Below are 27,769 nucleotides of genomic sequence, written 5' to 3'. Positions count from 1 at the left end.
AAAGACCATGTCTCTGGCTCTTAACATTCACTTTAAAACAAAAACGAAGACAAAAACATCAAGATGTTTTGCCTGGTATTGTACTGCTTTATTCTCTGGCACTTGGGAGACGTGACACATTCAGGTTTTAAAGACAGAGTAGAAGTCACCATCCCCTGTACACACACAGAGCTCGCAGGATCTAGTTTGGGAGAAACACTTGGTCTCCAAAGCTTTGCTCACAAGAGTCAGTCCGTTTATGCTTCACTCCAAGGAGTTGCCTGAGGAAATGGCTTCTTCCCTTCTGTTGCATCACTGAGATCTCTCAGAAACCTTCTATGTCATCTGCAGGCAAAGCTCTGAGCAGCAGTGGTGAACAAGGTGACAGATGCCCTTTGTAGCCTGGTGGTGAGTGGGGATGGGGACATTCCAGCTGGCTACCCATGAGGCCCACGACATTTCAGCCAGCATGAAATTCCTTGACACTGAAGGTCTCTGAATTGGCACTTCAACTGAGGACAGTGTCTGGGATCCATGATGGCTTTGACGAGTCTAAATCAACCATTCATTTTTTTCCGCCGAGCAACTGTGAGCACTACTTATTGCGTGCCGTATGCACTTGTAGAAAATAATATCCACATATACATGCAGACATCTCTCATTTATTTCTCCCATCACTGCTGTGATGAAAGTAGGACGCTGATTAGGTGGTTTGCTTGCCAGGTTTTTCAGAAAAGTCCAGGACAAGGCCACCACCAGACTTAGATCTCTCTTGTCCAGGACTCAAAGGTTCTACTCTATTATTCAAATCTTACAAAATGTTGTCTATGTATTATAGAAGGAAATGCCAGCTGCTCTTGATAATATAAAAATATGACTACTTCAAGTCCAGAATGTTGCTCTTTCTAGATGACATACACTGAACAGCTCTGGATCCATGTCAATAATCCTTTGGGCAATGCAATTGCCTTTGAGCTCAGGAATTAAACGCAGACTGTGTGGAGTCAATACCTGGATTAAGATAATCTCTCAGGTGATGTACATTTTTGAAATAGACAGGCATATTGAGTATGTGCCTTGAAAGAGGTAATTATTCTATTTAAATGGCATTACGATAACTTGAAAATAAGCAGGCACAGAACAGAAATCAGACACGGGTTTTTATTATTATTATTTGTTTTGTTTTTCCCTTTTCAAGGAAGAGATATAAATTCTGGTAAGATAGCTTGGTCAGTTGATAAAGGGCTTGCATTGTAAGCTTAAAGACATAAGTTCAAGTCCCAGATCCATGGTTACAATCTAAGCTGGATCTGGTATCTTGGTGGTTATCTTAGGACTAGAAGACAGACAGGTAGATCCCTGGCATCTCAGGCCAGCTTGCTGAGACTGCTTGTTCTGGGCTATTAAAGAACACTGACTCAAAGACACAGTTGGACTGTATCCAGAAATTACCCAACTCATTTAGACCTTTGCAAACTTGAAACAGGTAAACATTGTTGTCTGTTCTTGCTTCTATCACTTGAGAAGTCTCTCGAACCCATTCACTTTGGGCCCTGTAGTTTTTTGAGGGCCAGAAGTGTCACCATGAATAACCTGTAAGGGACATCTTCGCACACGGACTGGAAGAGTGTAAGACTGCTCAGTTTCAGGGAAGGTGGGGGTGTTGATCTCCTGGGAGTCCTGATGTACCCTGAAGATGTTTAATGAAGAGTCAACCCGACATCACGCACATCACATGGAGTCCATTACTTCCAAATGAAAGAAGTGTTTATGTTTTTAATTCTCCAGGCTCACTTGATACCCTTTGTAGTTGCTTCTAAGTGATGTTTTCATGTTTTATTAACAAATATTTTAAAACTTCATGACATGGAAGAGAGTCCGATGACACAGAGTGTTAGGTGAGAGCACCTTTGTGATGCTCCTAAAAATATCAAAGCATCTGTGCCCTCTCTGGCCCAGTGGTTGGCTTGCTTTTGGGTACACAAGCAAGTTTAGGGATGTGGGGAGCATAATGCTGCCAGATCTTAGTGGGGGATGGGGCCATGAGTGTAGGGTTTGACATCTGTTGTGCTGAGTGCAAGACAGATGCTTCTAAATGTTTCCTTCAGGTATGATAGGAAATACTTAGACCATATCTTATCTGATCTTGCATTAGAAAAAGCAATAACGTCATCAACACTGGTATCTGGCCATTTAAAACAATTTACAGACTTGAGAGAAGCTAAATTGTAAAATTTTAGATACAGGCTCCTCCATAGCATGAGAAAATATGATCTGGACTGTTGGGTGGTTCAATCCAACCTCTCACTTTTCCAGCTCCACACTAATCTTAGTCAGGGGGTGAGTTGCAGCCACACCAGTGAGCAGCCATGTGACCCCAACTTTTCCCTGTACCCAGAGAAAATAAGGTTATATCTTGTGGTTTCCTCATCTGCTCATTTAAGGGAAGTCACAGTTAAGTATTTATTACTTATCACTCCATGAACAAATTCCTTACAAAATTTCCATGGCCATCCTATCCCAGTTCATAGATTGTTAGAAACTCATAATAAGCTGAGGTAGTTTTCCTAAACCACATACTATAGCTGTGGTGTTAATACAGTCTGTGCCTTCTCCATGATGTGCAATGGCCTGTCTCTCCTAACATTAGACAAGACAATCTCTAAGGGCTTTTAAGTATTGAGAACCCTTCTAGACAGACTGTTCTTGAAGGGACCCCATGACATTCCAGCCAGAGTGGTTGGCACCCAGTTCTCCCCATTCACACATTCCTATGTCCCCAGACTGTCTGCACACTGACCTTCTCAACATTATATCAGGCCAAGTCTTTGAAACCAGAGCATATTTGAGAAGCAAACATCAATAAAAATAATTCCATGCTAGTGTCAGAGAGGTGGTTCAGTGGTCAATATCATGGCTGTTCTTAAAGAAGACCAGGATTTGGTTCATAGCTCACACTAAATGGCTCATACCACCTGTATCTATATAGCTCCAGTTCCAAGGAGTCCAGTGCACTCTTCTTTCCTCCTCCAGTACTAGACACACAAGTGCTAGGCAGACATATTTGGAAGCAAAATACCCATATGCATACAATAAAAAGGGAGTAATAAATAAATTAATTAAAATATCATATTAGATATGACATGTTGACTAAAATTCAAACACAGCAAATATAATGTGATATTGTGAAAAAAACTGGTATTAACATCTTAGGCACATTAAGTATGTGAGTATTATCCGCTTGATAGAAGTTATTTGAATGGTATTAGAAAGGCAGACATGTTTGATCTTTATTGAAGGCTAGAGAGGCGGCTCAGCAGTTAAGTGTTCTTGATCCTGCAGATTGCAGTTGAGAGCTGCCCTGTGTGTGTATTGGGAATGGAAGTCAGCTCCTCTACAAGGGCATATGGCTCCCTTAACTATTGGCCCATCTATCTATCCCCCTTTTCTTCTTCCTCTTTTTTTATTCTTCAACCATGTCAAGGAGAGCTTGTTAGAATGTAATAAAAATTACTTGAAGGATCAGCCTTGTAGATAGAATTGTGCATAGACTTGTGTGACCTTCAGACTTTTCCTCGGGTTGGTCCTCTTCATTTAATTTATACACACACACACACACACACACACACACACACACACACACACATATATCTCCAGGAAGTGTGTGGCCTCCTTCTGTAAACAACAACAATTCGGAAGGTGCTGGTGTTCTGTTATCATAGAGCTTATAGTCCAGCAGGTGACATATTAAATGAATGTCACTATGGATACGACATACAGTGCACAATATTGGCTGACAGGAAATGAGGCCTTATCACCTCTTTAATGTCAGTGTTTAAGAGAGGTTCCTAGAGGAGCTGGTCTTCAAGTTCCATCTTGAGGGCCTGAGTATTTATTAATTTGTTATCTCTTTCATATAGGGTTACACTATAGGCAGCCATTTTTTTTCCTCGCCTACCCTGTGCATAGTGCTAACATTTAGAGTAGTGCGAATCCCGCAGGCCCTGTGTTGTAGATGCGACTCAATGAATGGAAGAAGCCAGTCTGAAGATGTATTTGTCTCACTGGCTCTCAACACTATTTTCAACTTCAGGCTACAAATATGACAGCTGATACCACAGATGACGTCACCTAGGAATACTCTGATCCTAGAGTTTATCTAAGAACACTGTGATGTTCCCACATGACACAATCACCTAAGGACTTGTTTCTCTGAACGTAATCCCTACGCTGGCCTCTGCTTAACTATAATCCTCAAATGAGTATGGGAAGCTGAGGGATGTCCAGAGACATTTTGGGGGTATGAGCCACAAGAGAAACCATCTTGAGTCTAGTGATGAGATCATGTGTCCTAAACAATATGCTCCTCTCCAAGGAAGTTCTCCGGATCACTACATGCACTGTGTCTACGGGTGAGAACCCGGTGCAGACAAGGGAAAAATGGACAAGTAACAGTGTGTGCTGCTGTAGAGGGATTCAAAGATGCATCCTGTGGAAGGAGAAAATGGTACAGGGGCATGACAGTGCAGGAGGACGGGGAAGCTGCTTGTCATGCAGGGCTCTGTGAGGAGAACAAAACAAATGTTGCCCCATAATCATGATGACACTACTATGGTGGGGATGGGGCGGTCATTGTTGCTGTGACTTGTGTGGCGTGCTTTGATGTCCTCTTCCAAGCATAGCACACAGAACATTTTCCTAAATCTCAGATTTACTGGGGAAAGCAATAGACTGTGGTAGGAGGGATGGAGAAGGGTTACCTAGGTGATGTAAGAGAGAGGCCTGTCGGGGATCAACACATGGTTGTAGAAACACAGATCCATGAGATGTGTGCTCTGTTCCAGTGTGGACAAGATTTCCCGTGCATGCCCAAGAAAAGAGACACAAAGTCTGAAGGGGACAACTGGCTCCCAGCTAGGCTCTGGTCCTCACCGAGTCACAGGAACTGGAGATGGAGCTCAATCCACAGGATCTTCTCATTATACTAAGACACACTCTGGCCCACACTACCTCAGAGGAGCCTGTGAGAGCACATGGGACTGTCCCACCTTGGTTACTAGGACATTGGAAAGAATGGCAGTGGATATTTTTTTACCTTTAGTTAGAATTCATTCCTAGAGTGCTAAGGTCGCACTAACATAGAACCAAACACACATGTGCTAGAAGATGGGTCACCAGCAACAATGACAGTCCTCAAAACACAGGGACATGCTATGTGGCTCTGAATCAGAGATCACTGCACACAAGGAAGCTCCTTAGAGTGATGTGCTGTTTGCCTCTGGGTTTAAAGGAGTAGACACTAGCTGCTGACTCTTTTTTTCTGGTCTGGTATCTAGGTAATATTCTAGGATCTAGGTAATATTCTCCTTTTTTGTGTATGTGTTTCTAGAATGCTATTTGACTCTTCAGTAGCCCCTTCTTGTCCACGGGCCACTGGGTGAGCCTCTTTCTACACTGCACAGTCATTATGGAAAATGAGGGAGTTTGGAGATGCAGCCCTCAAGTTTATCATTTTGTTCTAGTGTAGGACTTTCATAGAAACTGAGATCACTGTAAAATTTTGGGCTGCTGAGAGTTTAGACAGCTCTCAGCAACCCAAACTTGAATTCTAGGCAGTACCTATAAAAATAAAAGTCCCTAGTCTTTGTACTGACAAAATAAAAGCCCCTAGTCAGTAACCCACAGTGACCAAGCATGAGAAGAGTGAAAAATGAAGGAGGTTATTCTTTCTGTCATTCATTAGCCAGGGTTCAGGCTTGTTGTCTATCAGGCTTATGTCCTTTGCTTTGCCTGTGGTAGGGAGGAGCTGATGTTTCAATGAGGAGCTGTGAGTACAATGGGGTCTTGACGTCTCAGTGATGACCTGGGCTCACAGACAGTAGTTGTGTGTTACTCCACTGGAACTGGAGGAGTAGTGAGGACCTAGGGTGTGGCTCCTTGGAAGAGTGTGAGTGTGTATGCCCCAAGCCCCAGATTCCATCTTTAGTCCTAGAGAGAAGGCACTCTGGAGTAGGCTCAAGGTTCACAAAATTAGAATTAAATGTAAAAGTCACACATCTTATTTTAAACATGAAATATATTTTACCTACATAGCTTAGTGACAGTCTAAAGTGTTTGCTGATCTTTCCTGTCTGGAAAGCCAGAATAGCTTTTCTTGATACTCCCCACCACACACTGTATTTTTGCATACCCTTGCGTTGTATCAGTTTGTACTGATGGACTTGTGCCTTTGGGGTGCCTAAATTATAATGCTGTGTATTTAGGTGAGATACATTTCCTGAAAAAATATAATATCTCTAGAAAATTTAGCAAATATGTACATATGAAGAAAAGATTAAGATAACGTATAATCTCGTCACCTAAAATATTTACTACCTATGTGTGGATCCACTACCGTTCAGTCTTCTCCCCCGTGGTGATGTGAGATGTATGTGATGAGGTGAGGGTTAATACCGATGCATCATTTCATCCAGCACCTCACGCGGGCAGCCATCATGAAGAAACCCGCGCCATCACTCTTCAAAACGACAACACGCCCCAGCTTAGATGCCCCATGACTAGTTATCCTGACCTGATATTTAGATAATTTGTGGGTTTTACATTTAAAGTATTCATTTGTATCTATATTTCCTGCCCTGTGTTTGTGTATGTGAGGGTCTTTCAGGAGTAATACACATCCTTAGATACGATATTGGCTATTAACTGAGGGATATCTACATGCCTCGGACTGTGTGCACAATTCGGAGCTTTAGTAATGATATAGCATCTTAATGTCAAATAAACATTTCCACGAAGGGAAACTTTCTGTGTGTCTCTAGACTATGAGATAGTCACATAGCTCATTTTTCTTAGTAAGATGCCTCAGCTGTGATGGAACACAAACTTCTGAGATGCTAGTGGCTTTTTAATAAATATTTGTTGCAGTTTTTCTTTTAACCCAGCTAGCTCTTAAAGCATTGAGATATGACTATTATATGTATTTAACAAGCTTTCAGGGTACAACAACTGAGCAGTGTGACTCTGTTTTCATCCTCTAAGATAATTTGGCTCCCTCCCAGTCAAGCCCCACAATACTTGCATTTTCGTACTGCTCTCATTCTCTGGGCTCCAGGTGTTCTCTCATGCTGTCTCCTGGACTTACTCCCTGTAGTGAATTCTCACATCCTCTCTTTCCTTCCCCCTCCCTTGCTAGAGGGAACTAGATCATTTACCTGATTGGTCCTGATTGGTAATGCACACATATGTAACTTCTTTTAGATTTTCCTTCAACAGGGAAAGCAATGGCTGCTTACTTATCAAAGAGACCAGAGCCAGGCTGAGGAGATGGAAGTGCTTGCTCTGCAAGCCCAAGTACATGAGTTTTGATCCTCAGCCATATTCTTTGCCCTGCTCAGTCGTTGACTGAACAGTTCCTCTGTTGACCAGTCAGGGAGGAACCGGGGAGCAGTGTGCTCAGCATTGAGACAGGATTCTCAGAGTAACGACCGCAAGCAGCCATGGAGGCCCAGTAGTCAGCCTCTGAACTATAGGAGGATAACCTTTGCACTGTACCCAGCAACGTCACACTCACACTAAGATGTTAACGGAGTTGCCATGATCGAGTAAGCAACTGCCCCAAACAAAGCTAAGTGTTCATAAAAAGAAATATTATAAGGAAGGCCTGGGAAGAAAGCTCAGTTGGTTAAGTGCCTACCCCACAGATTTGATGGCCTGAGTTTGGATGTCAGGTGCCCCCATGGAAGGTCAGGAGTAGCAGCACTGAGACGATGGAGATAGAAGGATTCCTAGGGTTCTCTGGCTCCCCAGTCTAACTCAATTTCTATGGATTAGGTTCAGTTATTCATTTGATCAAAATGGTATTCAGGGTTAGCCTTTGCTTCTACACACACACACACACACACCACAGAGTGAGAGAACCTGTGGCATACACACAACTGCACGAACACACATAGAAATAATAAATAAATGGTAATGAAATATCACAAAGAGTGATTCTTACCTTAAATCCATCTACTCCGAATCACGTTCTATGTGTTCCTTAAAAAGATGTGTTACAAACTGTATTTTTAAAAGTTTGTGTCTTTTCCAAGTAAAGATATGAAAAAAATCCACTCACTGTTGCTACTCTTCCTTTTTAAAAACGAACTTTTTCCTTCATAAAAAGTGATGCAGTTGGCTGGCAAGGGTGACTGAGGTAGAGTAGGCCGGTGTAATCATGTATACAGGTGGCAAGGGTGACTGAGGTAGAGCAGGCCGGTGTAATCGTGTATACAGGTGGCAAGGGTGACTGAGGTAGAGCAGGCCGGTGTAATCATGTATACAGGTGGCAAGGGTGACTGAGGTAGAGCAGGCCGGTGTAATTGTGTATACAGGTGGCAATCGTATCATTAGAAAGAGCTTTGTCTTCTGTTTGAATTGAAAACTGAAATTAAGGAGCACAACCAGCCCTGCTGTTAGCTAGCACCTATGGTAATAGAGGACTTCTTTCTCTGATTGTTCTAGAAGGACAATTCAGCTCGGCTCAGCTCCGTCTCGGTGTGCAGCACACCTTGCTGAACTGCTGAGTGAGTACTGAGCCTGCCTTAAGATGGCAGATGTTGTAAATATCTGGACCCCACACTTCCTTTAAATGACCATAGTGTCTTGTCAGCTTCTAGATTCATGTACGATTTCGGGTAAATTTAAGGTGATTCTCATCGGCCAACCTCATTTTGTCCCTCAATAGGAACCTGTTGTACTCTCAGACTTGGATGTTTGCCTTGTTGACTGTTCAGGCTTTGAAAATGAGAAGATGATCTGAGATGCAGTTAGTCATGTTTTAAAACTCCCTCCTTGGTTGTGGTGCCCAGTGATAAACCCATTACTGCATGTGCTATCACTGGGCCACAGGGGAGCCAAGGTCTTTCCCCTATATTAACAAAGAAATTCTCATGCTGATCTTCCTGGTTGATTTATAAATAAAGGAAGGATTGGAGAGGTGGCTCAGTGGTTATGAGTGCTGTTGCTCTTCCAGAAAAATCACAGTTCAGTTTCTATCACCTACAACCTCCTGGAACTCCATGAGAGCCAGAACTATCTTCTGACTCCTGGGGTACCAGCATTCATGTGCATATAAGCATACACAGACACATAATTAATAAAATAAAGCTTTTTTGAAAAATGAAAGGCAGATCTTTTTTTTTTTTTTTAGTTTAGAATAGAGTTTATTTGGGGCATGTGGAGGCGAGTTAAGAGGGAAGCAGATGCAAAGGCAGAGAGAAGGAGAGAGTAGAGAAGTGGACACCAGTCATGACCATGTTGGGGGGGAATGGGAAGAGAGGGGGAACAAGGGGTCAAGAGGCAAGAGTATAAGAGGCAGATCCTATTCTTGACAATGCCTTGATCTCACCATAATTTGGCTATGAATTTTCCTTGCTTTTGTCTTGCTTGTTTACTTACAACAAAATATAAAGGGCAAGAACTCTGGCTCAGGCATCTTTTTATCTCCTGCAAGTCTATCTACCATAGAACCTCAGAATCAAAAGACTCTCACCAGCGATTTGTAATTTACTCATAAAAGATACAAAAGCCATAGGTTACTTATTGCAAAATGTCAGAGTGTCTGCTCATTTCGGCATCCTTTATTTTTGTATGTGCATGTGTGTGCACATGTGTGTCTTTGTGTGTGCATTTGTGCACATGAGTTGGCACATGTACACAGGTGTGCTTATGCCCAGAGAGAGCAGATGTTGACCCCAGTGGATGTCTTTCTCACTTACTTTCACCACCCTCCCTTTTACCACCTCGTCGTCTCTCCATGAACCTGGACTTTCTGACTGGCAAGATTTGTTGTTCAGAAAGCAGCTAGGATCAGTCTGCCTCCATCTCCACAGTAAGCTCTGATTCCTGTGCTGACATTCTGGGTAGGAGCTGAGCATCAAACTCATGTACTTGGGCTTTCCGAGTGAACACTTCATTAACTGAGCTGTCTCCTCAGCCTGGTTCTGATATCATTGATAAGCAAGCAGCCATTGCTTTTCCTTGTTGAAGGAAAATCTAAAAGAAGTTACATAAGTGTGTATTACCAATCAGGACCAATCAGGTAGCTGATCTAGCTCCTCCCTGTAGCAGAATCATTTTCATGGAAATGTGGCTGCCTTCTCAATTCTCCTATGTGTCTTCCTGTTGTGTTCCTCTCAGGGACTCCTGAGAGCCTCGCTGAGAAGGAGCGGCAGCTCATGGGTATGATCAATCAGCTGACCAGTCTACGGGAGCAACTCCTGGCTGCCCACGATGAGCAGAAGAAGTTGGCTGCATCTCAGATAGAGAAACAGCGTCAGCAGATGGAGCTGGCCAAGCAGCAACAGGAGCAGGTGAGAGAGACTGGGGACCAGGGGGTGGACTCTCAGCCAGCTGCGGCTTGTTCCTTGTCAATACTGTTCTCAGTAGAGAAAGATGTATAGCAGGCTTCCCCTTCTCAGTCCCTAGAAAGTAAAGGAAAAGGAAGAGAAGAAGCAAAGTCACCCTCTAACCCGAGATCAAATGAACTGTGTGACTACTTTCGGGTGTGGGGACATTTTAGGCATGTCATTTCATGGTTTCCTAGGTAGGATGGTCAGCCCATCCCACTTCTATGGCTCCACTAAACTTATTTATCACCAGCATGATGGCATCCATGGAAAACATGCCACCTAGACTAGGCTGGGTTCCACTCAAAGCCCTGGAGCACAGAACATGGCATACATAATGATCTTATGGGCATGGGCCCAAGATGTTTAAGACATATACAAAAATATTATTTTAGATTTACCTCACCTCTCCAAAGATATCTTAGTATGAATGCACAGATAGAAAAAAAATCCATCAACGACAACCCAAACAAAACAAAAGCTACTGACATCAAATGCTTTTAGTCCCTAAACATTCCATACAAAACAATTTCCAGCCTTTAATTATAGTTTTACTGAGTGTGTTAGGGCAATCACAGAAAAGAACCATGTAAAACGCCCTCCTCTACAATTGACATAACCATTGTGATGGTGAACTTAACCCAACTGTGATCATGTGCATCGGTTCCTACAAACAAACACAAGTGGATGTCTGAGGGGCTGCTGGCGCCCAGCCTCTTACTGCCAAACAGTTAGCTATTGATAGAGTCTGGGGGATGGGCAGTCAGTATCTTCACCTGTGTACCTGTTATTGAGCCTACCTAGCTCTAATTGACAGCGCCAATCTCATAGTCACACAGAATCTCTGGGTCACAAAACAAAATGAACAGATGTAAATATGAGAAAGAGAGTTGTAGGGAAGAGATAGGTAGGCAGGGGTCATACAGAGGTAGGAGATAGTGAGGCAAGACAGTCCTCGCCATGGCACTGGATAACTACGCTGAGTCCACAAAACCCACAAAAAGTAATCATTACGGATGTAGTGACAGAATGAACAACCCATGGAAAATTCAGAAAACATTTAGGGCAGAAACATTTTGAAAAGGGATGGATAATAATGGCGGTAGGTAAATTTGCTTTGAAGAATAGATAGGCTTGAAACAGGGAGTCAGGGTTCTAACGGGGAGGCCCTAAGTTACCTGCTGTGGCTCCTACAAGAAGTTTTATATTTACACATAAAGGACGCGCTAAGCCAGGCAGCGTGGATACCAACCATGAGCACGAGCGAGAAGCTCTGAATGAAGGAACACGATAGTGACGAGGCTTGTGGAGTGAGCAGCGGGAGGAAGGGAGCTAATGTGTGTTACCCTGGGGAGAAATGAGAACGCAATGGAGCTTTGAAGTAAGGCAGTCCGGGAACATGATTTGAACGGCATGGGGCATTCTCCACACGTTCTTCACCTGCCCCTCTATTGCTTCATGAGAAATGAATCTGCTTTGTTTTGTGTTTTGTTGTGGTTCTTGCTGTTGTTTTCTTTTTGGCAAGTGGGGTGTTAATGTTTTTACTTTTTATTTTCTTTTCCATTACTTTTCTACTTATATTATCATTGTTTTTATTATTATTTTGTCACTATTGTATATGGTCATTACTATTTTGATATGTCTCATTGTGTAGCCCAGACTGTCCTGTATTCTTAGCCCTCTTGGCTCACCTGCCCAAGTGCTGAGCCCACCATGTCCATCATATGTTAATTTTCAGTAAAATGCCTTAGGATTATTTCCCTTTAAGATGTATTCATGCTATTATTGGATGCACCTGTATTCTTTCGTTAGCCCTGTGAAGAGCTCTGAGAACTTTCTGTGACAGAAGTAGACAATCTTTGTCCTTGGGTTTCCTATACCATCAGCCAAGTCCCACTGTAGACCAACTGAAGGCTCACCTTGTACGGGTCCCCTGCTTGCCTCGGGGGACCTGAGGGCAGCTTGCTCTTTATAATAGAAATGGATGTTTGCTCATTTCATCGTACAGTCTGGCGCATCTCTGAGTGTCAGCAGCAGATTCTAGAATGTTTTCCTTTCCCAAGATCTTTGCCATTTTTCTTGGAAACTTATGAAGTAACCCTGAGGTCTTTCCAAAAGTGCTTTCTGGTGGTAGAGATGCCTTGTGATGCTACCTCCATAGCCTTGAGTGCCCTCGGGACAGGTACAGGTCAGGCTTCTGGCACCCAAAATGCTCTCCCAGTCTGGACATTTGTCTCAAACAGGCATTAGCAACCCAACTCTACATTCATAGATCCTCTTCTGTAAGATTAGGGGAAAGAGCTTTGGAGTCAGCTCGGTCTGTTAACTGTTTGACTCCTTCATATGATGCCTGATTTCAATCTTTATTTTATTTTTTTTTGCCTGACTTCAATCTTTGAGAGCCCTCCTAAGAAAGCCAGGTGTGGTGGTTTATGGTTGTAAGCCCAGTGCTGAGGCAGGTGGTTTCCTAAGGCCAGTTGACCAGTCAGCCTAATCTACTGGAAAGTCTCTGAACAATGAAAGACCCAGTTTCAAAGAGTATAGTGGGCAGCGTTAGAAGAACAATATCCAAGGTTGTCCTGCCCCTCTCCAACACAAGGAAAAAGATATAGATAGATGAATAATCATATATATGTATATGTATATATATATATATTCCAAAACAAAGAGAAAGATTACACACACATATATATGTATACATATATGCATATATATATATATATATATATATATATAGAGAGAGAGAGAGAGAGAGAGAGAGACAGACAGACAGACAGACAGAGAGAGACAGAGAGAGACAGAGAGACAGAGAGAGACAGAGAAAGAAACAGAAACAGAGACAGAGATGAAGTTAGCTTTCCCAGACTTATTGGCGTTCTCACCCAGCTTAGGATGCCATCCCTTTGCATATACTAATGGTTATGGACCTAACAAACATTGAGGTATTTTTACCTGACATATCAGCCTTCCCACCAGAGTCTGAGCTTTAGTCCATGACTATCTGTTCAACAAATCCGTATTAATCAGGTTCTGATTTAGTTATTAGAAGTTTTGAAGGACATAATCCCCCACTCCCACCCCAATGAGCTACTGGACATTTTGATGGGGGTTGGGAAGTACAAAGCAGGGGATTGCAAAGTCATGCTTTGATAAAATCTCTGCCTGCGGCCAACTGTCCAAATAGCACATGAACAGAGCTCTGTAGAAGGTGAAGGGGCAAGCCACGTGGGTACCCAGCCAGGGCATCCCAAAAGGAGGCTGAAGGAAGTGCTCAGATACAGGAATAACTATGAGAAAGAAGTAAGAGCAAGCTCAGTGTGCTGCAGAGGATGCCAGGAGAGAGATCTGCCAAGGGATGACAGAGCACAGGAAGAGATAGATAACATGGAGAAGCAGGAGAGCAGAGTCTATGGGCTTGCAGTCATGGTGTGGTCTCTGCCTTGTACTCTTGAGTGGGGCAGAAGGGTTTTAAAAAGATGAATAGCATGACATGCTATTTCTTTTTAAAAAAATCTATATATGGACACTAGCCTATAATAGAGCAGGGGAAGAAAGAGCAGAAACCAAAGAACAATGAATAGGAGGTTGTTACATCCATCCAGCTTAGATTCTGGCTTAGAACAGGAGCCAGGAGAGAGGGGTTTAAATGGCCAGCTTCTTGACATGTTTCTTGTGGTACCTTTGTAAGGAAATAAGTGTCAGATGAGGAGATGCTATATTAGAGACAACCAAACTTTAGCAGAGAGATTATATTCCTCAAACAAAGAAACAAGCACATAAAAGCTCACCTTTCCTCTTACTTGCCTTCAGAAGAGAAGAAATGCTCTTTTCTCTGAGGTAGCCATGAGGGTTGTAAGGAATGACAGAGTGTGTTCTGCAGCCATGAAAGGAATTACAGAGTCAGTCCTGTAGTCATGGAGACCCACCCTTCCGTTTACCTTTTAGCCTCAACTTTCTAAGACAGAAGTTAAAGGAAATGTAAGGAAATGTAAAGGAAAGTAATAAAAATGATGTAGGAGAATCCAGTCTTCCTTCTAAGTCTATGATGTACAGTTGTCTAGAGGTCTGAGGCTGCCTTTCTTGAGTTTCCTTTAAATACTACAGTACTTGAAACTGTCACTACTACACCTCTTGGTCTTGCAAATATACATTCATGTTTGGCAGATGTGCACAGACATGTGTGTGGTCTGCCTTTCCTGCATTCTTAGGCGTTTCCTATGAACAGGCAGTTGCTAAACAAATACCGAGTCCCATGGAGTCGTAGCTTGCAGTGTCAGTAGTACTAAGGTCACAGAGAATAGGCTGAGTGTGTGTAAGTGGGATGTGGCTGCTCTTCCCTCAGTTGGAAAACCCCCAGGGCAATCATAGGCAGTTCTGGATCTCTCCCAAAGTTAGACCTGTTGAAGCTGAAGCATCCTTGAATATGTGTTGAGTATGGGCATGGATAGATGTGTCTGAAGCTTGAAACCCAAGTGTTGGTCATGAGAATGAGCACAGACACAGTTGGCACATGGATGAAAGTGGACACGGTGGGAAAACATTTACATTAAATCTTTGAAGAGTGACACATTTCATTACGGTGTAGAATCGAAACAAGAGAGGGTCGGGTCATAGAGCCAGGAAAGAAAACGTAAGAGCAAAAGCACTGGAGGGTGGACTTCTAATTGGATTGAGAGGGTACGGATGACACATTCTGAAAGGGAGAGATAGAGGTGACATTAGTGTGCAGCTTACAGTAGGAGGTGAAAGACTGCTACTTAAGCTTGTGCGAGGCCAAAATGAGAAGAGTATTTACTCTAAACCAGAGTCCAGAACCTCAACGACGGTACTAGTATCTTTGATACCTAGGGCTACTCTGAACTCTTTCCTAGCAACCCCTCCTTTTTGGCAAGCTCTTTCTCTACAGAATGATTGTCAGTGCTGTTGATACATCGCTATGGAGACTAATAATTGAAACCCTCCCATGTCTTACTGCTACGAGGCACCGTTTAGGCTTTAAACAAGGTGTACCTGGTTGCTGAGACGGAATGTCTCTCTTGATTGTGCTTAAGGATGAAATGCTGACAACTCAGTTCATGGAAGGGCGGTGCTTCCATCTTTCAGCTGGTGTCAGATCCAACTGCAGTGGGCAGAAGGTTGGTCTATCCTACCCTGTGTTGTCAGTGTTCTCTGTTTCTCCACAGATCGCGAGGCAACAGCAGCAGCTTCTGCAGCAACAACACAAAATCAACTTGCTTCAGCAACAGATCCAGGTCAGAGATCAGCATCTCAGCACCCTCCCACTTAAAGAGAGTCCCGTCATTTCTCAGTCTGATATAATTTAATGGAGGTGACACACACCCCCCCCCCCCAAGCTGGAAGTCACTTCTGGCCTAATTCTCTCTATGTTGTCTGTGTGGTGCAGCTTTCAAGTGGTGGCTCTGTTACAGACCAGACCTTATCTGACAGAATCTCTAAGGAAGTTGCCAGTGATGTCTACCTCATGCCTAGGAGGGCTCACCATAAGAGTGCTACCTCACTGCCACATGCTTTAGTGTTAGAAGATGAAGCTGTAGACATTCCTAGTGGGGTAGGTGCAAGGACCCAGCAGAACGCTACAGCTGGGTTTTGGTTAGAAACTCAGAGGTTCTGCTTCTACTTAAACCTAGAAGGGCACAGAGAGGGCAAAGAACCAGTGTGTGGCAGATCTGAAGGTGGTATTGCCTGGGGAAGCCAGGTCCACTTTTATTCTGTATTTACAATGTTTAAGGGCATTAATAAGAAAGGTGCCTGACATGGTAGTGAGTGAGGAAATTAATCACCACACTTCTTCTCTCATATTCACTAGAGACACGCACTTTGTCCATGTTGAGCTGTCTTTCCTGATAGCACTTAACATCTTAGAGATTTGGAGAGTAAATGATACATACCATCATGAAAAGTCCAGCATCAGAGTCTAGCGATGTGGGATTCTATCACCCAGAGGTGCCCAGGAGTTCCAGGCTTGCTTAGGTTACATAAGACTCATCATCTTAGGTTACATCATCTCAAACAATACAAAGGCAACAAGCATCACCTGCCCCATAGGGTCAGGATGTAGGGCATCTGCTGAGCACTTGAAACCTACTGTCCAAGGATGCAGTACATGGGCCAGTACTCTAACTTCAAGTAGTATCTGTCTGGACACAACAGTTAGGTCCAGGATTAAATTATTTTTCTTACCTGAGAAGAAATTTATCATTCTCTTGAATTTTTCTCTGGAGGGCATAGCATTTTATACTGTAAACATCATAGAAGCAAATGTAAAACCCATTTCATTCAGTTACCCATGGGGCTTTGAATTATTTGTTAACTACATTTCTCTCATTTTATCTTATGGGGTCAGCTACTCTCTTATCCTACACCATGTGGGCTAGCGTTTACCCTTTCATGGTCCACCTTAGGCAAGAACTTCCATAGCTTAAATTGCATTTGCTGTCTGAAAATACTTATCTAATATTCTGATCTCAGTCTTCTGTTGCTGCACCACATAGAGATCCACATTCCACCAGGACTTACTCATGCCCGGTGTGCCTTCTGGGCTGTTTTGTGCCATTGTTGCTGGGGCCACCCTCACAAAGCCCTGTGTTCCAGTTACCACATCACGGAACACTGAGCTGTACAGTTATCTTAGCCACAATTAGGCAGCCCCTGAAACTCTTTGTTGTAACTTCAAACACTAAAGTCACTTAAGTGGTCTACCTATTAACAAAGGCATTTGCTGCCATTAACCCTGGGCTAGACAGCTGTGTTCAGTGAACTAGACATTTTTTGTTTTTTTTTTTTAAAGACTTGCAGCTAGAGAGCGTCACACAGTCCTGGCTGGCGTGTTACAGGACAAACTGATGCTCTTGTTACAGGACAAACTGATGCTATTGCTCAGTATTTGCCTTTGTCTTTACTGTGATCTCTCTGAAGGTGAGGTTAGTTGAGGCATCTTTTATACCCACTTGAAAAATATCTTTCAACTGAAGGAAATGAGTGAATTCTCTTAGAATCACGCTTGACCTAGGAATTCTATCTTCTCAACTCTTATGGACAGAATGAAGATAAGCCTTGTTCTGGATTTGCTTATAATTCTGAGGGAAAACCCAACACAGATTCGCACATGAACTGATGATTTCCTTAAACTTCTGAGAGTCAATTGTTTATGAAACGTTTTTATGGCTCTTAGAAGCAACATTTGCTCAGAAATTCATAATTTTAATTGGATTGCATATTCTTTTTGTATGTTTCTTGATAGAGGGCTACTGGGGTTAACTTCTTCTGACAGGACTATTCACATGACTCCTTGAGGTTAAAAGACGAATTAAAGGCTTCTGTTATGTTTTGATCACAAACACTGATCTCTGTAAACAAAATATTGTCATAACAAGAACCTTCCATCTTCCCGCAAGAACATTTAGGTCTTTATAAGAAGTTAGGCTAGGCCATGGAGGAGCCAGCCTTCTTTTTTTCTACACAGTAGCAGTATCTCCTAAAAAGCTCACCTCTTAGCCTTAAAAGAATGACAGTTTGTATGTCCACCTGTTGTGTTCAGCATTTCGGGCACAATAACACAGAAAGTGGCACTTACAAAGATTACAGGAAAAGCCATCTCCCCAGGGTTGTTTCTGTTTTCTTTTGTTTTAGAAACTTGCGTTGTTCCTGGCTTTTCCTTTTTTCTTCTACTTGAACTTTCTACAGTAATAACTTCTTATAGTGTGTTTCCTGATTCTCTCTTTACAGTAACTCTCTCTCTCTCTCTCTCTCTCTCTCTCTCTCTCTCTCTCTCTCTCTCTCTCTCTCTCTCTCTCTCTCTCTCTCTCTCTCTCTCTCTCTCTCTCTCTCTCTCTCTGATGTGGATGTTACTCTGTTTCATGTAATGAACCAGGGCTGGTGGTCCATCTTGACCTGGGTCACTGTACGAGACAGGAAAATAAGTGACCTCCACTCATCTTTTCTATGACAACAAATCATTGTCCCCAGAGATGTGCATTTCTGTCCTTGTTGGGACATTTGAGGAGACAGAGTCTCTGTAGCTTTGGGGGAGGTGTTTAGATGGTGCCTTAGTTTATGAATTTTTGCCCATTTTTAACAGCACTGGGTCGAATGTCATTTTCTTGATAGTAAACAGCATTAACCCAACAGTGATCGAGTGGTAAAGTCCTTTCATATATTTTAAGATAACCTGAAACTTTTCAGATGCAATTGTCTTGTGATCTCATACAGGACATCATGTTTACACTTTAAGAGAATCACATAATTTACTCATCTTCTGCTCTGACCAACTTTTAAACCATTGCTCATTGTGTTCTCTTCTGGAGAAAAGAATTAGTCATTTGTAATCTGATGTTAATGGTTTTTGATCCATAGGTAAGAAAGCAGGATTAGTCACAGCTCTGGCTCATTGACTCTGCCCAGGGCTCTGTGGGAGGGAAGGAAGCACTCCGTTCCCCTGATGTTCCCGATGAGTAGTAAGCATACATAGTCATACACAGACACAAATACATATACACACAAGCATATACATATAACATACCCATGGCACACACACACACACACACACGTAGAGAGACACATATCCATGTACCTGCATTATATAGGACCATACATATATACACACAAATGTCCCCACACATACGAATGTACACAGTCTTTTTTGATTCATCACCAAAATTGATCGTACAATGTTCCAGATTGGTTGGATTTTAGAATTTCGAGACATTCTCCTAGGAAGCTTATACTGCACCCATCTCTAATGATCATACTTGTGATCTGAAACACTTAAGGTTTGTTTTTCCAGAGTCTGAGAACTGGGGACAGTAGCTACTTTCGAACATCCTAAGTTTTGACCCCATTCATTTCTATCCTACCACTAGCCTGCCATTTAAGGCTTAATGACCCAACTTTGAAAATGCTCCCCTCGGCCCCTAGAAATTTAAGCTTACAAAGTCAAAATGCAAGTTCACTTAGGTACAATTGAATGATTAAGTTGCAGTCATGGGTTCAACCAATTTATGATAAAGGCTTCATTTTATTGGAGCCAAAGTTCTCTGAGCTCATTAGAATTTGGGTAATTCTTGATAAATTATTATGCAGAAAGAAACCTACTGAAATACCGTATTGAAAATATAATAATGTTAGCAGTGACATAATCGTGCTTGGCTGGCCTGCTGATTTGTGATTTCTTTCTCTGAATGTGGTAAGTCAGGGTCATTTTACTCCCTCAATAAGACCCCCCACACATACATGAGCACAAAGAGATTACAAGGTAACCTTGTCTCTTTGGGAGACTGGAAATGCCAAGAATAAACAGCAGGCCATTAAGGTTGCATTTCAGCCTGAGAAGGGAATGCATTAACCCCTTGAGTTCCAGCTAATATTGGAGTATTTGAAGTGCAAATCCCATGAATGGACCATATGTGTATAGGTACCTAGAAGAGGAAAGACATGAGGAGGTAGAAATCTCATCAAGAGCTACCTACCTACTTGCTAATCTGTCCTTCAGTTTCTGCAAGCAGAGCTACTTGGGCAGAAAGGTGTTATGTCCTGACAGAGAAACAAGGGGACCCAACAGATGGCAGGTTTATAGTTCTGGGCTTCTCTTCAGAAGAGATACCTGGAGCCCCTGTGAATTTTCTACTTTAAGAAGTCTGCTGGCAATAATCTAGAGACAGGGTTTCAGGCAACCCCATCCCCTCTCTCTAGGGAGAGAGAACAGCAGGTTGGTATGCATCTATATCATCATATCTATCAATAAAGCACATGTTACATCTATATCATCATGTCTATCAATAAAGCACATATTACATGGCAATATGAGTTCCCAAAATAATGAAAGCAACCATGTTGAGCCTGGACCTCTAGACTATATTTATTTACTTTTCAATAGGCCCCTATTCTTTATCTCTACATAAAAAATACAACTCTAGTCTGGTGGTTTGCATCTGTCATCTTAGTGTGATGGACATGGAGGCAGGAGGATTACCATAAGTTTGAGGTCATCTTCTTCCAGCTCTGCTGGAACCTCACAGTATAGTATGTGTCTACTACATTATTATAGCCCTCCTATTTACCTCAGCTTCTTCATACCTGCATTCTTGTTGAGTCAAGTCTCTTGGCCCCTGCCCTGTCAGACAAGGGAAGCCTCTCTCCCAGAAGTCACTTGCTATTTCCCCTATATATTCTCTGAATATCTGATATTATATATATATATATATATATATATATATATATATATATATGTGTGTGTGTGTGTGTGTGTGTGTGTGTGTGTGTGTGTGTGTGTGTGTTATCTACAAGTCTTCCTGACAGTTAGAAATCAGGCAATATTCACATTTAAATATAAAGAGATGGATTGTCAGGGCATCTGGCAACTTTCTACACCATGTCTTGCTATTCCAAGTTTTCTCTTCACGGTTTTAACCTCAGTGTCTCCTTAAATGTCTGCAAAGCCTTAAGAATAAGGCGACTCTCCAGAACCCCCACTCTCTGTTGCTCTCTTGCTCTTTCATTTGGGATGGATTTATTGAAGAGTCTTGGTTGTTTCTGGAAAGGAATAAAAGGTTGTCACTATGATTTTTTAAACTTGTTCACATTATTATCGTTAATATACTATAAAAGTGATGCCTGCATTCCTCTTAAGATAATAACTATATTGAATTTATGTTAATAACAGTACTCGGAAGTTCTAAGCTGGATTTTGAAACAAAACCTAACTTGTGCTCTTTACCAAAAAAGATGGGGGGAGTGGGATGGAGAAAGGGAGATGTTTTACCTGAGGAAGTCCCTTCCTTTCTCCCTTCCTTCCTTCCTCCCTCCCTCCCTCCCTCTCTTCCTCCCTCTCTTCCTTCCTTCCTTCCTTCCTTCCTTCCTTCCTTCCTTCCTTCCCTTCTTTCTGTGTGGGGCCATTTTTCTCTTCAAATAATTCTTTCATCTGTAGTTAGTATTGCAGAAACTTGGACCAGAAGAGTCTGCAGGGAACTGCACTTGGATCATCACATCCAAGCCTACCCTTTATCTGATGAGCTACTCTTTCAAAAGTTTCAAATGTGGCCATTATATAGGACAACAGAGTCCAGCCCAGAAAAAAAGTGACAATGGGTTTCCCATGAGCCCTAGCTTTTTCCTGGTTTCTACCTGTGGACAGAGTTAGTTGACCCCTGTCTCTTGCTCTGTAATCCACATCTCATCAATTTACAAAGTAGAGCCTGTATGCACTTAGAAAAGACCATGGGGACATGCCTGTCACCAGTGGAAACAGCACAGACCAAAGCAAACAGAATTCAGGGCAGAAGTCAAAGCTGACCTGAAGTGAGCCCCAGCTTCTGTTTATTTTGCCTCTGTGGGGTGGCAAAAGAAACACTCCTGGGTGGAGGAGCCACAATGCAGAGTGCTGCACTTCCTTTCTAAAGAGAATTCACAAAATAGTCAATTAGAAGGCAGTGAAATTAGCAGAATGTTAGCAGGTGAGCGAGTGCATAAAGAACACACAGACGTCATGGGTCAGAACCTGTACCCCAGACACCCACAGCCCAGGGGAAAGGTGAATTGGCTTCTAGACACAGAGCTTTCTTGTATGCTTTTTAGCTTTTGCTGTTGAGTATTCATGAAGCCTGTAAACAAAGTAAAACTAATGAATGCTTTTATTCTATGTGTATGTATGTTCACGTGCACATATGTGCTTATAATGAAGATCCATTGGTTCTTGGCTAAGACCCTGGGAACATAATTGGAAAGCTTGAAATATGAAGCAAGCTTATCATGTCGTAGTTTTTTCTTCAGAAATGAAATAAAAGTCACTGGATACTAAGGAGTTAAGAATACCTGGAGTCACAAGCATTGTCTCTGTTTTCACTATGAAGGAGGAGTACCACATTGAATGTTCAGGATGCAGTGGATTCTCAGTCACCATCATTCTTAAGTGCAAAGCAACACTTGGTAAACATGACTTGCTTTTCTTCCTTGTGATACTATTCAGGTAACACACATACATATACACACATGCAAACATGCATACACACATATACATACACACATACACACATGCACACACATAACATATACACATACACACATATACTTATACACATACACACATATACACATACATACATATACACATACACATACATACACACATGCACACATACACATACACACACACTAACATACATATACACATACATACACACATACGTACACACACATGCATACACACAAATAGACACAAACATGCATACATACACTCACATACATACACATATACACATACATAGACACATATAAACATACACACATACACACATATACATACACACACACACATACACACATAAACATGCATACATACACACACACACACACACACACACACACACACACACACACACTAGCTTCCTATGCCATGCTTCAGCTTTGTTTTGTGAAGTGTTCCACCATTTGCCATTTATAAAGGGTGGTTCTACCTCCATGGTGCTTCATCCCCTGAGTCTTTCCATGCCCTGACCTGGGTTCCTTGTTGCAGAAGGTTTACACAGCATTTTAAGAGAAATATTCCACTGCTTAGTTTAAAGTCCTCTCTCTTCAACTTGAGTGCATATCCCACTGCCTCTCTAGCTTATTCAAATGGATGCTTAACTGTACCTCAACCCCCAGTTTTCTAGAACATAGCCTTTAATGATCGATCTCCTAAAGTCCGTTCTGTGCTAATCTGAACATTGCTGAATCTGGGACTGTTTGTGTCTCACTTAGGAGATAGCCTAATTTTCCTTTTTTCAAGCCCATTAATTCTGGCTGTCTCTTTAGAACCGATTGTTTCTCCAGCTTTTTGCACTGGCTTTCTAACCGAGGTTGCTACCACCTCTCCTTTAGCTGATTGCCACAGTCCTCACTGTCTACCACCGAATCTCTTCCTAACACCTCTCCTTTAGCTGATTGCCACAGTCCTCACCGTCTACCACCGAATCTCTTCCTCATCTCCAGTACTAGTTACCTGGATACACCCCACCCAGAAACCTGACAAAAACAAAAAAAGAAGGATTTATTTGGGCTCATGGATTCAGAGAGCCCATTCTGGCTTGCTTTTCCCCCTTTTGCTTGAGTGGCAGGGGTATGCAGAGGTGGCTGAACTTCATTCCTTCCTAGGCAAGAAGCAGAAAGAAGGGGATGTAGGAAGGACCAAGATGAGCACCCGAAGAAGTGATTTGGTGACGTATTTCCTCCCACAAGGCCACACCTTCAGTTTGTGACCACCAATCAATATTACCATTAGTTAATCACTCGTTTAAGAGAAAACTCCATTGATGAGGCCCTCTCCCTTGTGGTCTGATTCTCTGGAAATAACGTCGACACATTGAGCATGCATCACTGATCCCTTTAGCATCCCTTCACTGTTCAAACTGAGGACCAAAACTAGCCACCAGAGACCATTGAAGTAGATCTTAACGTGTTGTTGTTTCTAGCTGAACCCAATTAATGCTATTCAAAGTGATACTGGTGGCCGCGGCAGTTCTATGTGTGGTCCTCACTACCCACCCCAATGTTCTGGGTTCCTGAATGAAACACACACACACACACACACACACACACACACACACACACCGCCTTTATATTTGGATATTCCTTAAACAGCTCAATGGATGGGCCACTTTCTAACCTCCATGTGGCTGATGTACCCCTCTCCAATATTCCTGAGTTACTTATGAAAAATCTATATTCCATCTTTGCTGCCCTGGACCCAGACCTGCAACCCTGCACCTACACGGCACTATCTCTCTGTCTCCTGCACCTCTAAGGCTCATTATGTCTCTTCCTTCCCCCGGCATGGTGGCTATCTCTTTCCTTCTACCTTGGTCTCTTGCCTGGGAATCCTAAAAGTCCTGCCTCTGTCCCCCTGCCCAGCCATTGGCTGCAGGCACCATTACTTAACAATCAAAGCAGAGTGGGGGAAGGGTTCCCTCTGTTTCTTATGTACAAACTTGTGGATTCTCATGCAGTTTTAGGGATCAGATTAACACAATACAAGGAGCATCAGACCAAATCCACAACAGCTGCTAGTGTGATATTTTCAATCTGGATATTCTCTAAGCATACACAAAAGGATGTCATTAATAAACGTATACTCCTCAGCCCGATCCAGTAGATTGAGTCTCTGCCACTGTCTCAATGCCATCCTCTCACCCTCCTGACTCTGAAGATAAACCCTCCCTGGCTTTTAGAAACAGACCAGGAAAATTCTAGAATGAGTGTGTGGGTCCTTGACATTGCCACACCGTGACGTGCTCTCTTGACCTCATGTCTTGTAGCTGAGACTTTGTTCACACAAGACTCTCTGAATGTGGTCATTTTGGGGGTGGCCTCTAACCCCCCAGTACTCTGAGTTCTTACTCTGCTTGCATATGACTTTATACCATGTGAGCAAGTGCATTTGCTCCATGGTTTCTGCCTTTGCCTGCTTTCATATGGCTAGTACACATTTGCAGTCATTTCTTTAGGGTCAAAGGTTCTGTCTCTCTTAGGTATAACCAAGTACCTGGAATGGTGTCCTGGTAATGAATGACATAAAGATGTTGATGGGATGAAGGAGTCCATGAAAGATCTAATTAGAACACATTACCCATCATGTAGTATTGAAGAGACTAAGTATGACAATAATAGCATATTTCTATTTAAATATTTTATTATATTGACTTATTTGTGGGTGCATTTTGCTGATACCTTGACAGTTCAACACTTTATAGACTGAAAACGCACTGTCTCCCTCTCTCTACTTGAAGTGTACTGAAGAGCAATTTAATTCAGATAATCACTGAAACTGAGACAAACTAGACTTATCAAACATAATAAACCCAGCAAATTGGCAAATGTGACAGGATTTGTTTTAAGAGAGTAATTTAGCTTTGCTTTCTGCAGTAAACAGAAGTAGAGACAGTTCTTTTGTAAGTGGAGAAAGTAAATATTTATACATAAGGAAGACATGTCCCACGTGTGTAAGCATCGCCTAGAACTAACTCTTCATTTATCAGCTCTGCGAAACCTACGATTCCGAGTTCATAGAAAATAACTATTGGCATTTTACTGTTGTTGTTCTTGATCCAACTCTAATACCTAAGTAAGAAATTAGCACAGGCAAACTGTCTGTCATATTATAAACATATGCATGACAAAATTAATACTGTATTTTAATATCATACATACATACTACATTGCAGACCCATGTAAACTAAAATTTGCCACATATGTTGATGTATACACAGACACAGACACAAACAGACACAGACACAGACACACACACAGACACACACAGACACACATAGACACACACAGACACACACACACACACACACACACACACACACACACACTGCTTTTCATGGCCACCATTAGTTTGTGGATACAATCTAATTTCTGTTTCAATTTCCACATTGTACTTTCCTGGCCCAGCACCTACATGGACACCTGCTGCTGAGCCTTGTGATGCGTTTCCTAATCGGGTTTTCTATCCTTTATATTTTATTTCCCCCTCTGATGATTTCTCTTCTCCTCTGGCTTTTCTTCTCATTGTCCTAGGACATTCTGTATTTTCGTTGATCAAAATGTCAGGCAGAAATGAATAGAATGGGTCTTAAAAATTGAGTTTTAAGACCTTGAAATTATTTTATTGTGGAGTGATGAGAGAGAGAGAGAGAGAGAGAGAGAGAGAGAGAGAGAGAGAGCTAGCACAGAACTGTCCTGAGTGTTACTATGATTTATTGATGCCACCTTTTCATGAGAGATGTTGTGTTGTCATGAGCACCCATGTCACACAGCCAGAAAAGGAGGCGGGATGGGGCTGTGGTAAGGTAAATCAAGAGATAACAATAAAATTCTTCCCCTGCCTGGTAGAGGTGTTTAGAATGTGTTTTCTTTATATCTTCATCCGCCCCTAATTGAGGATGCTTTAAAATTGAATGACTAGCAGTCAAAATGTGTTTGCTTCAAGCTGAGAAGAAAAGTGCCGGTGTCTCAGCCTCCAAACTGATTGCGCTTTGTACACAACTGACAGGGACAGTCACTTTGAGTGACTGATAAGTGGGAAGCTTCGCCACTTATCAAAGAACGCAGGCTGAGAAGAAAAGACCGAGCCGTTTAGATGCTCTGGCATGTTCAAAATAACATCTTACATCAGTCAGGCCCAGAAGCACTAAAAAGACATTTGACAATGAAGTAATGTATATAAAACGGTGGTGTTGCGTATGTGGCGACGGAGAGACATAGAAATTATCCCACAAGCAAATAGCTACAAAGAGCTGAAAGGAAATGCATTGTAGTTAAGGCCGTGATTCAAGAGATGAAGCAATGGTTACACAATATGGGCGCATTTGTGTCGGAATCTACAATTAGCTGGAAACACTGTATTTAAAAATGTGTCTCTGTAGACACACATGATATCTCTATAAGCAGTTACCTTTGACCCAGTGATACCTGGAATCACCCAAGTCACAAAGGTGACAACATCCCATGACACAGGTAGTCATCTCCTACCTGAGGAGTCACAGTTCACACTCTCCTTCCCTCCCCCTAAAAATACCTAATATTTAGAAGGTATACTTAAAATATTTTTGCCATGCCTAGCTGAAAATAGTATGCTTATTAAAGAGAGTTGGAAATATTTTTTCCTTTCATTTTATGCACAGTACTGAGATAATTCTAAAGAAGACCTGTAGATTTAGATCCCCTGAATATAAGTTTCACAATTGGAAGAAAATTCTAAAAAGGACTCTTTTGGATACTCAGTGACTAGGTCATATGACCTACAGTTGTATACTTAGGACATTTATTTTCCACATACTCCATTTGAGTATTAATACACTTTATTATTCTTTGGAGCCTTAATAAGGGCAGGCAATGACCTCAATGAATCTCAGCTTTCCAGTGCCAACCATGCAGAACTGATTTCAGTGGGATCACCCATAAACACACTTGTATCTGTCAGACTACATTTTGGGTCCCACTGCTTGATCTGAATGTAAGGGCACAATAATCACACTCAGAGTTAACTCTCCTAACTTTCTAGCTGGACTCTGAGATGGAGTGGACTAAACTCGTTAGTCAATGCATCTCCAGAGGCTCTGAGATGAAAGAAAACGACTACTCGGTGTTAAGCAGTAAACGTTGGGTGTGCTCAGGAGATAAGCTTCTGAGTAAGCAGGAGAATAATATTCTAGAACAAGGTCCAACCACAACCATCTGTAGGTGGCTGTGAGTCCTTAGGCACTTACAGAGCTAGCTAAATGCAATCTTAATCCAGGCTCCAACTCCCCAGTGCTCTCTCGCCCTTCCTTCCTTCCTTCCTTCCTTCCTTCCTTCCTTCCTTCCTTCCTTCCTTCCTTCCTTCCTTCTTTTTTCTCTCTTTCTCTCTT

General features: G+C 42.2%; 1 protein-coding gene across 14 annotated transcripts in view; it reads left to right on the top strand.

Moving 5' to 3' along the window:
* Positions 1–27,769, top strand: part of Sox5 (SRY-box 5) — a 938,356-nt gene that overhangs the window by 737,057 nt on the left and 173,530 nt on the right. For all 14 annotated transcript variants that reach the window (XM_029478841.1, XM_029478851.1, XM_029478846.1 and 11 more), the window contains 2 exons: positions 10,159–10,331; positions 15,551–15,619. In XM_029478841.1, coding sequence (XP_029334701.1) covers positions 10,159–10,331; positions 15,551–15,619 — 242 coding nt within the window. The remainder of the gene's footprint in view (positions 1–10,158; positions 10,332–15,550; positions 15,620–27,769) is intronic.

This window comes from Mus caroli, chromosome 6, assembly GCF_900094665.2.
Source record: "Mus caroli chromosome 6, CAROLI_EIJ_v1.1, whole genome shotgun sequence".
Lineage (NCBI taxonomy): Eukaryota > Metazoa > Chordata > Mammalia > Rodentia > Muridae > Mus > Mus caroli.
Note: the sequence above shows the minus strand (reverse complement) of the source record. Positions and strands in the feature narration are given on the sequence as shown.